This window comes from Pristiophorus japonicus, chromosome 15, assembly GCF_044704955.1.
Source record: "Pristiophorus japonicus isolate sPriJap1 chromosome 15, sPriJap1.hap1, whole genome shotgun sequence".
Taxonomy (NCBI): Eukaryota; Metazoa; Chordata; class Chondrichthyes; family Pristiophoridae; genus Pristiophorus; species Pristiophorus japonicus.
The window spans coordinates 20,897,435-20,915,481 of NC_091991.1; the positions used below are offsets into that span (position 1 = coordinate 20,897,435).

General features: G+C 44.5%; 1 protein-coding gene across 1 annotated transcript in view; it reads right to left on the reverse strand.

Moving 5' to 3' along the window:
* The window catches only part of LOC139281421 (thyrotropin-releasing hormone-degrading ectoenzyme-like), a 165,401-nt gene that overhangs the window by 32,754 nt on the left and 114,600 nt on the right, over positions 1 to 18,047 (reverse strand). Inside the window, exons 8-10 of the mRNA XM_070901585.1 lie at positions 13,067 to 13,132; positions 6,804 to 6,991; positions 2,352 to 2,440 (exon numbers count right to left, since the gene is read on the reverse strand). Coding sequence (XP_070757686.1) covers positions 2,352 to 2,440; positions 6,804 to 6,991; positions 13,067 to 13,132 — 343 coding nt within the window. The remainder of the gene's footprint in view (positions 1 to 2,351; positions 2,441 to 6,803; positions 6,992 to 13,066; positions 13,133 to 18,047) is intronic.

Genomic DNA, 18,047 nt, shown 5'->3' on the forward strand with positions numbered 1-18,047 from the left:
GGACTGTTTTTTGTAAATGTTATTGCAGTGGTGGCTTTCTGCAGTAGATGTGAAAAGTTTTTTTAAGTGTGTAGGGAGAGCTGCTGGGTGCTTGCAAGGGCTCAGATGGTAAATGAAGGCTTTTGAGAAGATAGAACATGTTATGAATACTCAGCAGGTCACGCAACATCTATGGATAGAAAACCAGAGTTCACGTCTTAGGCTGACATGCTGCCTGACGAACTGAGTATTCCAGCATTTTATGCTGTAATTTCACATTTCAGCATCCACTGGCAGAAGGAAGAGGAAGACGCAGAAGAGGAGGAATAAGACGGAAGGATGCATCCCAGAAAGCCCCTCTGTGGCCGAAATATCTGGGATGGAATCATCCCACTGACTGGGCAGGCTGCCTTTTCTTGTTGACCCACTAGCTGGGTAGGCTGCATTTCTTGGGTGTGTGAAATGAGGAAGGCACAAGGTTGGAGTTGTGCGGCGGGAAGCCTAGAGGTGCATGCCAGAAGGAGGATAACGTATGAGGATACCAGCATCTTGTATCCTTTCAGTCATGCCCCTGCCAAGAATGGCCTGCACTGTCTCCTCCAAGGGGGTGAGGTGAGGTGAGGAATGGGAGATGTGCCTCGTCATTGGTACAGATTGCTGGTAGGTGAGTGATTAGGGGTGGGGGGTCATGCATTGAACAGTGTGTGAGACAAGTGGTGCAGTTGGTAGGAGACGGCTTTTGAAGATGCATTCACTGATCTTGACCAATGGTCTGAGGTCATGAAGCTGCTTTGGGCACTGGAGCCAGGTGGTGGGGGCAACACTGCTGGCCTCGGTGATGTGGTCTCACATCGTTCTTTCTGGAGGGCCTCCTGGCCCCTGTGGGTAGAGGGCCTATCTTACAGTATTGACCCCCTGCACAAAGCTGCAGTGCTGCATGCGAGACCCTCAGTGCCCCTTCCCTAGCTTGCTGAGCCATTTGTGTTGGTGCTGATGCAGTTTTTTCCATTTGTTGAGGTCAGGAAGGTAATTCAATTTTAACAGCTGGATATTCACATTTGGAACTAATTTTAAATGTTGAATATTTTTTAAAAGGCAGAAAGGGCTGAAAAATGTATTGATTCACTGCATTTTCATTTGTATTGCTTCAGTGTGCATGGCCCCTTTAACTCTCAGACCTCTTCATTGCCCACAATTCCTTGCAAGCTCCATAGCTTCACTCACAGAGGCTATGGGAAGCTGCAACGCCGGACCTGGACAGGAACTTCGTCCCGAATCCATCCAGCAACACCACCAGGACGCCGTTTCATGGAAGGTGAGTGCTGTGCCACCTATCTTATAATTTAAATGGAGGAAAATTGCAAAGTGCTGCAGTACAGCGGAACCTGGGAGTCCTTGTGCATGAAACACAAAAAGTTAGTATACAGGTATAGCAAGTAATTAGGAAGGCAAATGGAATGTTGTCCTTTATTGCGAGGGGGATAGAATATAAAAGGATATATTTGCATTGGAGGCAGTTCAGAGAAGGTTCACTCGGTTGATTCCGGAGATGAGGGGGTTGACATGAAGATAGGTTGAGTAGGTTGATCCTATACACATTTGAGTTCAGAAGAATGAGAGGTAATCTTATTGAAACTTATAAGATAATGAGGGGGCTAGACAAGGTGGATGCAGAGAGGATATTTCATTCATAAGGGAAATGAAAACTCAGGGGTCTCAGGATAAGGGGACCACTCATTTAAAACTGAGACGAGGAGAATTTTTTTTCTCTCAGAGGGTTGTAAATCTGTGGAATTCTCTGTCCCAGAGAGCTGTGGAGGCTGGGTCATTGAATATATTTAAGGCGGAGATAGATTTTTGAGCAATAAGGGAGTAAAGGGTTATGGGGAGCGGGCAGGGAAGTGGAGCTGAGTCCATGATCAGATCAGCCATGACCTTATTGAATGGCAGAGCAGGCTCGAGGGGCCAAATGGCCCAATCCTGCTCCTATTTCTTATGTTTTAATCTCCGTGCCTCCCAGACCAATTTCACTCGATTAGCATTGCAGTCAATTCCATCAGCCGTTAATAGCAGTTGCCGGTATCACTGGCAACTTTGCTGGCAAAAATGAATTCTTCTCCCTTAGATTTTACAGCTTCACACCACCAGAGAAACATGGTGAAGAAAAAGATCATATGAGGATTCGGAGACAATGCATAATTTGTAACGTATCAGTAAGTCAAACACCAAAGAGAATATACAGTACATGTTAGTGCATCATTTCAAGATCAAAATTCCTTAACATGGATTTGCAAAATGTTAGCCAGAAATTTTGTAAGTTCAAAAACCAGATTTATATATTTGAATAATATATTGATAAATTGTGGCAGTACCTGTTTTATTATTGATCCAAATCATTGTCTCTGATGAGATATGGCTTAGGTTTCCTACAGCAACAGTTAGGGGAATTTCCCACAAATAGCTGGAAAAATAAAACACAAGAGGGTAGAAAGTACTGACAGCAATGTTATTGTACAAACACTTAACCCACTCACACCAAATTCCACTATGTATGGAGGCATTATCTTCACACAATAGCAGCACTAACAATAATTATCATTGAATCATAGAATGGTTACAACATGGAAGAAGGCCATTCGGCCCGTCGAGCCCGTGCCGGCTCTCTGCAAGAGCACCTCAGTTAGTCCCACTCCCCCGCCATTACCCTGTAGCCCTGCAATTTTTTTCTTTCAGGTACTTATCCAACTCCCTTTTGAAAGCGGTGATCGAATCTGCCTCCACCACCCTTTCGGGCAGTGCATTCCAGATCCAAACCACTCGCTGTGTAAAAACGTTTTTTCTTTTGTCATCTTTGGTTCTTTTGCCAATCACCTTAAATCTGTGTCCTCTGGTTCTCGACCCGTCTACCAATGGGAACAGTTTCTCTCTATTCTGTCTAGATCCATGATTTTGAATGCCCCTATCAAATCTCCTCTCAATCTTCTCTGCTCTAAGGAGAACAACCCCAGCTTCTTTACTTTATCCATGTAACTGAAGTTCCTCATCCCTGGAATCATTCTTGTAAATCTTTTCTACACCTCTCCAAAGCCTTCATATCCTTCCTAAAGTGCGGTGCCCAGAATTGGACACAATACTCCAGCTGAGGCCGAACCAGGTTCATCATAAGTTTGTACACTATACCTCTATTCATGAAGCCCAGGATCTTGTAAGCTTTTTTAACTGCTTTCTCAACCTGCCCTGCCACCTTCAACGATTTGTGCACATATACCTTTAGGTCTCTCTGTTCATGCACCCCTTTAGGATTGTACCCTTTAGTTTATATAGCCTCTCCTCACTCTTTCTACCAAAATGTGTCACTTCGCACTTTTCTGCGTTAAATTTAATCCGCCCATTCCACCAGCCTGTCTATGACCTCTTGCTATACTTCCAAGTGTTGTGTTATCTACAAATTGTGAAATTGCACCCTGCACACCCATATCCAAGTCATTAATCTACATCAAGAAAAGCAGTGGTCCTAGTACCGACCCCCTGGGGATCACCACTGTATACCTTCAGCGTGGAGCCCCCGACCTGCGTGAGAACACGAGTGGCAGGTCGGGGCCATAAAAGGAACGGAGGTGAGCGGCCCAGGAGCAGCGTGGAGGTCCTGGGAGCAGCGTGGAGGCATGCCACTTCAGGGAGCAGTGCGAGCTGGTGCAGGAGGGCGACGGCAGCGAAGAGTGACGTCATCAAGGTCCAGCTCAGTGATTGGAGCGTGGGCAGGTACAGCAGGAGCGATGAGAGACTGTGGAGGGATGTGATCGGGGCCCAGGAGTGGCGTGAGTTCAGGGCCCAGGGGCCCAGGGCCAGCATGGACCAGCCCACACTGCGATGTGTGTGCGCACTAGGTCCGTGCAGCAGAGCAGGTCTCCAGTCGTCTTGAGTAATCCTTGCCACTGGACCAAGACCTAGCTCTGTCAAGCCCGTGTGGGGGCTGGTGTGCAACGGCCACCCCACGTTAAAAAAAATCCACGCACAGGCATCTTCTGCCCTTCAGGATGTAGTTCGGGTCCTTCATTCGAAACACCTGTGAACTCATCCTTTTTTGGCGTGGAAGCAAGTCATCCTCGTTTCGAGGGACAGCCTATGATGACAATACATCAAGAAAAGCAGTGGTCCTAGTACCGACCCCTGGGGATCATCACCTTCCTCCAGTCTGAAAAACAGCCGTTCACCACTACTCTCTAATTTCTGCCCTAAGATCTGCTATATAAATATGAAGTGCGAAACAAACAGAAAAAATACTTTCAAGCACCTATCAGATAAAATGCACCTAATTTGATCACACCTTTCAAATGAGGCGCTTTGTCCTTGAGTGTTAGCTGCAATGTTCCCTCTAATGTTTTTTTGACCCGTGCGGCCCAGTTATCGAAATGCCGCACATGAGCGTTTTTTCTATTTAAAAGCCAGCTCACCGCTGCACAGGACCTTCAGCGCACTGCAGAGCCATGCAGCTTAAAGGGAACATCGGTTTGCTGTGTAACAAAATCAACTGAAGATACTGTAGGGGATATCATCATGTGGTAAATCCACATGTACTCTAAATCCTGGTGGTCCTAGCTTTAGAAAACTTGGGCTGGATGTTCCGGTGGTGGCTGCCTCTGTTCTCGCCCCCGGAGGGGCGGCAGTGGTGAGCTCTTCCGGGCGGGCGACCAGCTCCCAGCGCCCCACGGGGTCTTCGGGGCCAGTTTTGCCGGGGCGCGGAGCATTACCGCCCGGAGGAAGCGAGTCGGTGTGCAGAGCCCCTGGTTGTGACACCGACTCGCTATTTGATTCCCACCCAACCCGTACAGCCCCCAGCGCACCCCGCTGTGACCGTCTGTAAAAACGGGCGGTCCAACCTATACCGGCTGCAATGAGGTAAGTAATGTCCACCTCAGGAAAGTGCGATAGAGTCTTCTTTTTTTTTTGCAATTTATGTTGCGGTGGCTTAGGCAATGGATTGGGAATGTTGTTGATAGGTTTTTTTTCAAGTTTCTTTTCTCCCCAGGCCTCTCTTAGAGTGCTCCCGGACCGGCTGCTTAGCTTGGAATTATCCCATTATCCGGCCTAGCGCCCTAAGAGAGGTGTGCAATGCCACCCTTCGCGCTCCGCTCCACACTCAGGGGCTAGCTGCCCAATTTTGCTGACTGAGGCGCAAACTGTTCCTGGGCGCAAACTTTACCGCCCCACCGCCATTACTGCCCCAAAATCAGCAAAGTCGAAAATCCAGTCCTATGTTTTAAATTTGATCAGTGCCCATGTTACTTTCTAATGCAAACTCACTTCAGGAGCCCAGATGAATTTGGAATACTACACAATTGTCACTTAAGGTGAGAGCTGTGGTTTGCTTAATAATGTTTTGGTTCTTTTATTCAAGTTGATATCACGTGTTTGCTCCTTGCTGAGGATCATGACACACTATTCCAAAAACTAAAATTGCAATTCATTTCTGAATTCCATCACTACGCGAAGTAATTTGTGATCTTACTGTGGATTTTACAGCTGTACAAAAACACAAGTAAGTGTCAAATGCAACACATTATCAGCTCGTAAAATAATAACTGAACTGTAAGTGTAAATAATAGTTTACTGACACAGAATGCATGAAGTATTGAACTCTTTTCAGACATCAAATACACGCAGGTCAAAGCTAATGAATAACACTTTTTGTGCGACTTGTTTTGTCTTATTGTCAGTTCTTGCACATTGTGGTGTAAATTAAACACATTGTATTTCCACCATATCAGAAGAGGTAATACCCGAGAGTGAGACAAAGTGGTGATGGAAAAGTCAATATTTATTTGTCCAGCAATTTGGGGAAATGCAGCATCCACATAATGGGCCCAAATTGCCCCAGGAGTTGCTCTGTTTTTTTTTGGAGCAATTTGATTTTTCTGGAGTATCTTAAAAATCCCCATTCTGCACATTTAATTTGCGCCAGTGTAAGTGAGTTAGTTAGGATTTTTTTTCGTTTAGTTTTTTTTTCAGCCACCTACGCCCATTTTGGCCATTTAAGCCAGTTTGGACAGCTAATAGTTGCTCCAAACTAACTTAGGCCAGCGTATGTGGCCACTTGTGGCCGCACAGAAAACCCTTGCGGAGAGTTAAGAAATCAGCGCAGGTTGGTACATTCTGAAGCTCCAAGACTTACAAAGCACTAAACAAAGCACAAAAAGAATTCAATAACAAATAAAAAATAGAAGGAAGCGGAAAAGATCTGCACCTAAAGCATTATGACTTACAAAGTTTTAAGGAAAGATGCCACGCCACGCCAAGGCCTAGGACAGTCCAAGGAGCAGGGAGAATACGGAGCTACATTTTCGGCGCTGTTTTTGGAGCAGAAAGTCGGCGCACCTCAGTTAAGTCCACCGAAAAAACCGGAGGGGGAAATTTGGGCCCAATGGACACAATTGGCCCTGATTTTAACTCCAGATGGATTCCCCACTCAGGCCTGAGTTAAAATTACATTCGGGTCTCAATGATGTAATTGGGCCGCAACATGCATATTTAAACAAGGGCCCTGTTGACTCCAGGCACATGTCCTTGATGCCTGCTCAGGAGAGCAGGTTAAAACTGCAGATGTTGCGATCATGGCAGCTTTTGGACAGGTGAGAGCCAGGGCAATGTTAACTGTCCACCGACCAGGTTTCTGCTGAGCGAGTAGGGTTAAATTCGTCCCCGATCATCTCCCAATAGCAATTTGTATTGTGTATATTGTATGAATATCAGTATCAGCTTTTACATTGCATGTCCTGTTCTCTTTCTAACTCTCCGTTCACATAAAATGGAACTAACATTATTACCTGTTATTTGAGAAAGCTGGATTCATAGATTTTGTAGTGAGATCATAGATGAAATGTTCTTGGCTGATTGTTAAAATATCAGCACTGCTCTCATTCCGAACAATGGTGACAACGGGATAGCCCATCTGTAATGTCCAACGGTCCATAACTTCTTTGATGTTGATATTTTTCCCAATTTTCTTCAATGTCTATATAAAGGCAAAAATAATAGCATTTGAAGCATCACAGATGTTTTCAGCTAAAGGTAATCACAACAGCAGCAACAGGTCATTCAATACCCATTACAATCGGGCTTGGACAGTCTCTATACTTTCCACTTGGCTGACTGCAGTACAATAAGGAATCGCTCATATTTTATTGATGCTCTAATCAACCAGTAAATTATGCATTATTGATAAGGAGTTATGACTGGATTGTATTTGAATATGTCTTACAGGATGCAGCTTATACTAACGGCATAAATATAGTTCAAAAGTTACTGACTGCTCAATGGACCCAAGTTTCGGTCTCAGTTGCTCCTGATTTTTTGGAGCAACTGGGGCAGAACGGAGTATCTTAGAAATTCAAATTCTCGGCATTTAGTTTGCTCCAGTTCTAGTCATGTTAGAACAGTTTCACTTTGGAACAGAATTTTTTTTTTCAAAAGGGGGCGTGTCCGGCCACTTACGCCTGTTTTCAAAGTTTCGGCAGTGAAAACTTACTCCAAACTAACTTAGAATGGAGTAAGTGAAGATTTTTGTACGCTCGAAAAAACCTTGTCTACACTTTAGAAAATCAGGCGTAGGTTACAAATCAGGCGTAGGGGGGGGGGTTTAAAGGGAAGTTTACAAACATTAAACACTTCAGTTTTACAAATAAAGAGCCATCATCAATAATAAATGATAAAAACATCAATAAATCAACCAATAAACCAATCAAAAAAAATTAATAAGAAATAATTTTTTTTTAATCAATAAATAAAACATTTTCTACTTACTGACTGCAGCACCAGGAGCCCTCCAACAGCGTGCTGGGATGTGCCCCCCCCCCCCCCCCCCCAGCCCAGTGTGTCTCTGTCAGTGTCTCTATCTCTCTGTCTGTCTGTCTGGGTGTGTCTCTCACTCTCTGTCTTTCAGTGTCTGTGTTTCTGACAGCGAGGGGTGAAGGGGAGGGGGAGGATGGGGAGGGGGGGAGGAGGGGTGGTGGAGTGGGGAAGAGGGGGTGTGCGGGGAGGGAGGTGACAAGTGAGGGAGGGGAGGGGGGTGAGGGGAGGGAGGGGAGAGGGTTGAGAAGGGAGGGAGGGGGGGGTGAGAAGGGAGGTGGGGGGTGAGAAGGCAGGGAGGGGAGGAGGGATGAGAAAGGAGGGAGGGAGGGAGGACGGGGGGTGAGAGAAGGGAGGGAGGGAGGGGAGGGGGGAAGAGAAGGGAGGGAGGGGAAGGGGGGAGAGAAAGGGGGAAGATAGGGAGGGAGAGAGAAGGGAGAGAGAGAGAGAGAGAAAGAAAGGAGAGGGAGGCTGAACGGGCCGGGCCCGGCCAGGCCCAAGACTTCGAGCTTAGACTTACCGGATTGACAGGTAGGTGGCGTCGGGTCCGGGGTCCGGGGTGGGGTCGGGAGCGCAGATCGGGTGGAGCGCGGATCGGGGCGGAGGGGAGGGGGGGTGTCGGTCGGGGGGGGGGGGGCGGAGATCGGTCGGGGGGGGGGGGAGATCGGTCGGGGGTTGGGAGGAGATCGGTCGGGAGCGGAGGTCGGTCGGGAAGGGGGGGGAAGGTCGGGAGCGGGGGAAGCAGAGGTTGGGCCGGGGGGGGCGGTCCGTTGGGGGGGGGTGGGAGCGGGAGTCAAGTCAAGTCAGGTCGGGTCCGGTCCGGAGGAAGCAGGAGCTGGGCGTGGGAGGCAGCCTTATGCACGCAGCCCCAGTGAGGCCATTCGGCCAGGGCTAGGGGCTGCATGCTTCGGGCCCCTCCCACACAGTTTTGGGCGCCTGGAGCTACTGCACTTGTGCGCCCACTGTAGCGCGCATGTGCAGAGGTCCCGGCACTGTTTTCAGCGCAGGGACCTAGCTCCGCCCCCTACAGCTCCTGCTGCGCTGCGCTGAGGGCCAGAGGACCAGCAGGGAGCCGGAGAATCTGGACGTTTTTTTCAGGCGCACTTTGTGGCGCGAAAAACGGGCGTCCAGGTCGGGGCTGCGCCGTTCTAGGCGCGGCCCGAAACTTGGGCCCAATATGTGGGATTTCATTTTTATCTCAACAATATGAACTTTCCACATGCCTGCGGTTGTAGCTTGAAGTTAAACCAAACCATTAAAATTGAAGGAATTAAATACTTCTAATATGGAAGGGAAAGGAGGGACAGCATGTCTCGAAGGACCAGAGGTTATGGGGCGACATGCAAAATGAGGTGATGGAAGACCACAGGTAGAGCAGGATGTAGACTATTCATATTGACTAAGCAAGTGAGGTGTTTTACTTTCACCTCACCAAAGTGCATCTCTAGCAAATAAGCAAGTAAACTGATATCCCAATCAACATTCCCAACACAGGAAGCATGGGTCAGGAAGCTGCGTGCCCACAAGCCTTGTTTTTCTTTAAAAAACGGATAGAAAATCGAGGTCTACAAGCCCATGATTTTTCAACTATGATCGCCCAAAGCTTAGTTTGAGTTTAATTTTAAAATGCATTTTTACCAAAGGCATACTTTTCCGCTACTTAATGTATATATTCTGTTAGTTGGCATTTGTTTCTGCTGATGTTCAACGAGGCTGGTGTTTAATATTTTGACATTTCAAATAACAGTGTTGATATTTGATGTCTGCAAGATAAGAGGAGACAAATTGATGTCCTGTTTCTGACTACTCCACTTTTCATCGGGGCGGAGGAGCAGTGAGAAACCGGGGCCCAGGAGCATCGTGATCAGGTCCCAGGAGAGGCGAGGATTCAGAGCACAGGAGAGGCGAGGGCCCGGGGCAGCACGGGCCAGCCCACACTGCGATCTATGGATAGTAGGAGCATGCGTGCACAGTACGTCCGTGCAGCAGAGCTTGGTCTCCAGTCGTCTTGGTTAACCCTCGCCACTGGATCAAGACCTAGCTCTGTCAAGCCCGTGTAGTGGCTGGTCTGCAACGGCGACCCCACGTTAAAAGAATCCATGCACAGGCACCTTCCACCCTTTAGTATGTAGTTCGGGACCTAGATTGTCAGGTCCCTCATTGAAACACCTATGAACTCATCCCTTTTTGATGTGGAAGCAAGTCATCCTCGATACGAGGGACTGCCTAATACTATACTATGCTGTTAAAAGTAATTAAACTTGTAAGGAACAGCTAGAAGGTGTTTCCTATGATTTTTTTTTATTGTTCTAAGGTTTCAGATGACTTTTGAAACTTTAGTACCAATGTAATCAGTTTAAGACAAATGGTTAGCTATCATAGTTTGTGATATTGTGGTTTGATTATGTATGGAGATAGTCTATACTGAGTGTCTAATTGAATTATATTGTTAGAAGATGAGAAGGGGGATTTAATAATGGGAAATGTGGAAATGGCTGAGGCCTTAAACAACTATTTTGCTTCGGTCTTCACAGTGGAAGACACAAAAACCATGCCAAAAATTGCTTGAGATAATCACTATCACTAGAGGGGTAGTGCTGGACAGGCTAATGGATCTCAAGGTAGACAAGTCCCCTGGTCCTGATGAAAAGCATCCCAGGGTATTAAAAGAGATGGCGGAAGTTATAGCAGATGCATTCGTTATAATCTACCAAAATTCTCTGGACTCTGGGGAGGTACCATCGGATTGGAAAGCAGCTAATGTAATGCCTCTGTTTAAAAAAGGGGGCAGACAAAAGGCAGGTAACTATCGGCCGGTTGGTTTAACATCTGTAGTGGGGAAAATGTTTGAAGCTATCATTAAGGAAGAAATAGTGGGACATCTAGATAGGAATAGTGCAATCAAGCAGACGCAACATGGATTCATGAAGGGGAAATCATGTTTAACTAATTTACTGGAATTCTTTGAGGATATAACGAGCATGGTGGATAGAGTGTACCGATGGATGTGGTGTATTTAGATCTCCAAAAGGCATACGATAAGGTGCCACACAAAAGGTTACTGCAGAAGATAAAAGTACGCGGAGTCAGAGGAAATGTATTAGCATGGATAGAGAATTGGCTGGCTAACAGAAAGCAGAGAGTCGGGATAAAGGGTCCTTTTCCGGTTGGAAATCGGTGGTTAGTGGTGTGCCATAGGGATCGGTGCTGGGACCACAACTGTTTACAATATACATAGATGACCTGGAAGAGGGGACAGAGTGTAGTGTAACAAAATTTGCAGATGACACTAAGGTTAGTGGGAAAGCGGTTGTGTAGAGGACACAGAGCCTGCAAAGAGATTTGGATAGGTTAAGCGAATGGGCTAAGGTTTGGCAGATGGAATACAATGTCGGAAAATATGAGGTCATCCACCTTGGGAAAAAAAACAGTAAAAGGGAATATTATTTGAATGGGGCTAGATGGTCTACTCCTGTTCCTAATTCTTATGTTCTTATGTTCTTATATACACCAAAATCACATACCTTTTAGTTCAGTATTATTAGTTGTACAGCATACTTTGCATTTTTGCAATGACAATAGTTTGTTAGTCACACATCACTGCCAGATACACATGCATGCACAGCACTCTCTCTTTACCCTAACTTCTCACCTATTCCTCTCTTACCACTTTGAATGTCCCCTTACTGCCCTGTCCCCCTCAGTTCTGCACTGTTGGGCCCTTTATCTTAATTAGTTAACAATGTTAACCATAATACCCATTGATAAATGTAGTTCCTCACCTAAATAGGTATCAATCAGCAACAGAACACAGAACAAGGAGCTAACACTGCAACAACATCGGATCCCATCACATAGCTACCATGAAATTTAATTTGAAAATCATTCAACTGCCACAAAAAAGTACGAGATGAACATATTCTATGATTTTAGAAATAATGGCCTGTAAGTTCTGGGTTACCGCATGCGATGTGCATGTGTGAAAACCTACAGCTTGCGAATTCGTCAAGTTTCAGCTTGACATTCCATACGAAATGGAGGTTCACTGGCACAGAGTTGGGGCTATTTGCTCAGCGAGTGCACACAAAACTCTTACAGCTGGTTAAAGCAGGTGTAAGGCCTTATTTTACCAGTGTAAGGGTTTAAATAAAAATTAAAATAACAGTTTTTAACTAATTTAAACGCTGAAAGATCTTTAAAATTATTTTAGGTTATTTTTGGCCCATTTAAAAATGTTTACATTTATTTTTCAAAAAATTATATTTTTGTTGTAAATCTTTAATTAAATTGTATTTTCATTGATTTTAAACATGTGATGATTTATTTTTATTTGGGTTATGTGAAAATGTATTTTAGGGTGATTCCTATCATGTTTATGGGATTCTGAACATTTGTGCCGGCCCAGGTGATCCCAGGGACGCTTGCGAATCACCTGTGCCCCTGGGATACGTGGGCCTTTACACAGGTGTATGCCTGCAGGCCCAGGATCGTGAGTCTTCGTAGGTCCGGGGCCATCAGGTAAGTACAGAATTTACTTGCGGTTCAGAGGCATTCGTGCGCAGGAAGCCTCCGACTGCAATTTCAGGGCCATTGAATGAAGTCTGCAGAATTAAAGTTACATGTATCATAAAATACATATCAGGATTATGCTGAACCTTGCAAAATAACCTGTCATTACGTAACTCATATAACTTACACGTACTTGCAGCACAAGATGTCACCCTATATTCAAACTTCAAATCTGAATCCTATATATATATATATATATATACTTCTCTCCTGTAGCATGCAGTGATTACATGATTCAATGGTACTACATTTCAAATCACATGCTGCAAATCCAAGATGCCACCATATTTTGCAACTCATCATGACCCCCATCACTGCAATAAAAACTCTGCTAGAATGATTTTTTAAAAACTTTTCGCGACTAACTCAAATTGTGTATGGTGTGTAGAATGGCCAAGGTTAGAGGGTGATTCAAAGACTAATTGCATGCTAGGGTTCAGATGCTGCTGATAAAGTGCTTGAGCCTTTTGATGTATTCCTACATTGTAGCGCGTGCTAGTCTATGTATTAGCCAATAAATAATGCCAAAGGAGCTTGTGGTGATTAGTATCAATGTTCCCATATTAACATAAATAGCAGGATATAACACACGCAAAATTCAATACAATGTTGGCACTTTAACACTTCAGTTCAGATTAATCCCACAAACCATAACACATAAAAAAAGGGTTACCTCTGAAAGTTTGTTCCATAGGTCATTTCTTCCTGCATTACCATACATGTGTGCAGTCAAAAAATCCTAGATTGGGCAAAGAAAAATCTGAATTGAGAAGACCCTTGATCCACGGCTGGACAAATAATTCACCCTACCAGAAAATTGAAATTATGTTAGGTTCTGCACCACAGGCACTTTACTTGTGGCCACAAATACTTCAAAACTATGAAGTCAAATAATCATATTTCTTGACACTGAAACACTGAAATTCTTCCACGTGAAATCTCGCACTGGGAGCAATACTTATCCATGTTGTCTTAAAACAAAACAGATTATCTGGTCATTATCACACTGCTGTTTGTGGGAGCTTGCTGTGTGGAAATTGGCTGTCACATTTCCTACATTACAACAGTGATTACACTCCAAAATTACTTCATTGGCTGTAAAGCACTTTGGAATGTCATGTGATTGTGAAAGGCGCTATATAAATGCAAGCCTTTCTTTCTCAAAGTTAACGTTGGCGATCTGGCCAATCCTGAGTTACCTGCAATCCTGTCAGTTTCACATTTCTCGTGGCTTTGCAGCTAATTAAATGATTTATGCGACGGCTTCAAAGGCAAAGAGTACTGTGAAGAGCGGAATTCCGCAGAATGTACAACACAATAGAGCCAAAGAAAAGTCCGTTCTACTGGAAGTTTTAATTGGTTATTCATAGTTTGTTAGTTGGTGTGGTAGAAGAGTGCATTGTTCCTTTCACATCCATGATGGTCACTGTTATGTATGTAAACCTGTAAATACCATGTCTAACCACCAGAGGGCTTATCCCCTGGAATCCCAAGGGATCCCACAATCCCTTGGGAGTACCTGTATATAAGGAGGCCTCATAGGCTGGAGAGACACTCTGGAGACCTGTAATAAAGGACTATGGTCACACCTTACTTTGACCTTGCAGCATCTAGTCTGACTCTTTATTCAAGACATAACAGTCACCAGTACAAAGGAAAGGCAACAGTGTACCTAGCAGTATGTTACTACCAGGGTGAACACCCTAGCCCCGATTTGAACTGGGGTGGAGCCAGTTGGGCACGTGTCAGGCTCAGGCCATTTTGACTCCTGGGCCTTGTTGAAATAAGTTAGGTCCAACTTTCAACACCAGCCTCCATGGGCGCTGGCAGCAGGAAACCTCCCAGTTTGTTTCTCCTAAATGACTGGGAATAAATTCTACCTTCCCACATTACAACAGTGACTACAATTGGCTGTAAAGCGCTTTGAGACGTCCGGTGGTCGTGAAAGGCGCTATATAAATTCAAGTCTTTTTTCTTTTTCTCCCTTCAGGCATCACTGCCATCTGGAATAATGCAATCGGTGAGTTTACCCTTACGCAAGAATTTTCCTGTTGGCTGTGTGCGACAACAGTGTAAACCCATTCACAAAGGTGTCGATGGTATTGCTATAAATTCCAACTGGAGGAAATCTTCATGAGTGCATTTCGAAGGTCACTACCCTCGCTTCCCCAACAATGTCACAGTTTGCCATGAACGTGAAATTGTGATGTCAGCTAATATTGATTAAAAACGTTGACAGTATAAATGCTGGGTAATGGTGAATTATTAAACTTTACCAAACCATAACAGTTGCAGAATATAAATTGCTTAAACCTCGTGGTAAGCTCTCCCATGTAATGTATTGTATCCTCCTGTATTAGACATGTGAAAAAAAGAGAGATTTCTGTATTTTCTGTCATACAGTTCTAAAATAACTAGAGTCAAAATGGAAGCTGATTTTCCTTTATCAATTTTAAAATAGAGGCCTGGAGATGAGTTCTCTACAGGACCAGGTCAGCTTATTTGATCTAGAAACGAGTCAGGATACAAAGGCCACATATTCATTGCTAATTATGTTGTATTTGGTCAAAACATTATTAGGTCCTGAGTAGAAGGACCACGTGAGAATGAAAGAAAGAACAAAAGAACAAACTTGGATTTATATAGCACCTCAGGACACTCCAAAGCACTTTACAGCCAATAAAGACTTCTGAAATGTAGTCACTGTTGTAATGTAAAAAACCTAATGTAGGTGGACACCTTCTCCTTAGCCATTCTATACAATCGTATGCTCCATTATGTCCTTGATCCAGGTTAATTGACAGCCATGGCCTTTGGTCTGAAATATATACTGGAGACTTCTCATTATTTAGTTCCATTGGTCATTTGCACCATCCACATGCAATCTTGCACTGTGAAGACCTGCTTCATCCAAAATGTTCTTTGCCTTATCCAGCTGTATGAGAAATATGTTCTAAAATGGGTAAGGTGGGCTGAATCTATTTTTAGCATTTGAAGAATTGTACTTTTATTATCTCAGTCTTAATGCTTCTGCGTATTATATAACACTTGTAAATAAATATGACTACTAGTTTCAGCCTATACACCTTGGACAACGTGGACCAGTTCCCTTATCTCAGGAGCCTCCTATCAACAAGGGCAGGCATTGACGAGAGATCCAACACCACCTCCAGTGCGCCAGTGCAGCCTTCGGCCGCCTGAGGAAAAGAGTGTTTGAAGACCAGGCCCTCAAAACTGTCGCCAAGCTCATGGTCTATAGGGTTGTAGTAATACCCGCCCTCCTGTATGACTCAGAAATATGGACCATGTGCAGTGGACACCTCAAGTCGCTGGAGAAATACCACCAACGATGTCTCTGCAAGATCTTACAAATCCCCTGGGAGGACAGACGCATCCTCGACCAGAGGATTTGTAAGCGTCCTCGACCAGGCCAACGTCCACAGCATTGAAGCACTGACCACACTCGATCAGCTCCACTGGGCAGGCCACATAGTTCGCATGCCAAACACGAGACTCCCAAAGCAAGCGCTCTACTCGGAACTCCTTCACGGCAAACGAGTCAAAGGTGGGCAGCAGAAACATTACAAGGACACCCTCAAAGCCTCCCTGATAAAGGGCAACATCCCCACTGACACCTGGGAGTCCTTGGCCAAAGACCGCCCTAAGTGGGGAAAGTCCATCCGGGAGGGCGCTGAGCTCCTCGAGTCTCATCGCCGAAAGCATGCTGAAACCAAGCGCAAGCAGCGGAAAGAGCGTGTGGCAAACCAGTCCCACCCACCCCTTCCCTCAACGACTATCTGTCCCACCTGTGACAGAGACTGTGGTTCTCGTATTGGACTGTACAGCCACCTAAGAACTCATGTTAAGAGTGGAAGCAAGTCTCCCTCGATTCAGAGGGACTGCCTATGATGATGATACACCTTGGTCTATTAATGTGGGTTTTTTCCACCTTTCAAATTGAATATGGACAACCCATGCGAATCCGGTACCCAATGTCACAATAAATGGGGTAAATGTTGATCCTGTGCACGTTATTCTAGACACAGCAGGTTTAAGAGCACAGGTTTCAGTTCAGAGAAGACTTGGTCTGCTTCTCAGAAATGCCTGTTTGCCTTGAGCACAAGATAAAATTGTTGGGAGAAAGCCCGAACTGCAACAATGCATAGTTACAGTTCCTTAATTTAATTTGACACTCATCTTTATTATGTATATAATATATTCATTAATGCATTTTAATTAACAGCTCAGTTGTTCCACGTGTGTTTGGCCTTATGCTGAGGCACATTGTGTTAAAAACATTTTTTAAGACAATCCCTGTGGAGCTAGAAGAAGAAACTAATTGCTCTCCACTATTATAATTACACCGCAGGTGAGCAGCAATTTATTTCCACTGATTGTTACACGTTAGGGAAAGATTAACAATTCATAAGTTATGCTCAGAATGAATTAGACAGAATAATGTTAAACATTGTGTGCTATCAACAGCATTCAGCAATCTTTAGCTTGCGAATGTAAAATACTTGATTGATTCCGAATAGCTGCAGAACACGAAGTACTTGAAGTAATCATCTGAGCACATTGGTGCAGTACTTGGTCTAGCCAGAGCACCAGTCAAGGGCAAAGTTTATCAAAGTTAATTATGAATTATATTTAATTTCTTTTCCACTTTGGGTGTCCATCACCAGCTGAATCAAATAAACCAGAGCCAAGTCAGTAAACCAGACTGAGAGGAAAATGCTCTGTGGGCTGTGTTTTGCACATAATTTATGTTAATGTAAAGTGGGAAAGATCATCTTTTGGGCTAGATTTAAAAACATAGAAACATAGTAACATAGTAACATAGTAACATAGAAACATAGTAACATAGAAACATAGTAACATAGAAACATAGTAACATAGTAACATAGAAACATAGTAACATAGTAACATAGTAACATAGAAACATAGAAACATAGCAACATAGCAACATAGAAACATAGAAACATAGAAACATAGAAAATAGGTGTAGGAGTAGGCCATTCGGCCCTTCGAGCCTGCACCAAAATTCAATAAGATTATGACTGATCATTCACCTCAGTAGCCCTTTCCTGCTTTCTCTCCCACACAAGAGATTAATGTGCAAAGTTAAAGCACATGGGATTGGGGGTAGTGTGCTGACATGGATTGAGAACTGGTTGTCAGACAGGAAGCAAAGAGTAGGAGTAAATGGGGACTTTTCAGAATGGCAGGCAGTGACTAGTGGGGTACCGCAAGGTTCTGTGCTGGGGCCCCAGCTGTTTACACTGTACATTAATGATTTAGACGAGGGGATTAAATGTAGTATCTCCAAATTTGCGGATGACACTAAGTTGGGTGGCAGTGTGAGCTGCAAGGAGGATTCTATGAGGCTGCAGAGCGACTTGGATAGGTTAGGTGAGTGGGCAAATGCATGGCAGATGAAGTATAATGTGGATAAATGTGAGGTTATCCACTTTGGTGGTAAAAACAGAGAGACAGACTATTATCTGAATGGTGACAGATTAGGAAAAGGACAGGTGCAAAGAGACCTGGGTGTCATGGTACATCAGTCATTGAAGGTTGGCATGCAGGTACAGCAGGCGGTTAAGAAAGAAAATGGCATGTTGGCCTTCATAGCGAGGGGATTTGAGTACAAG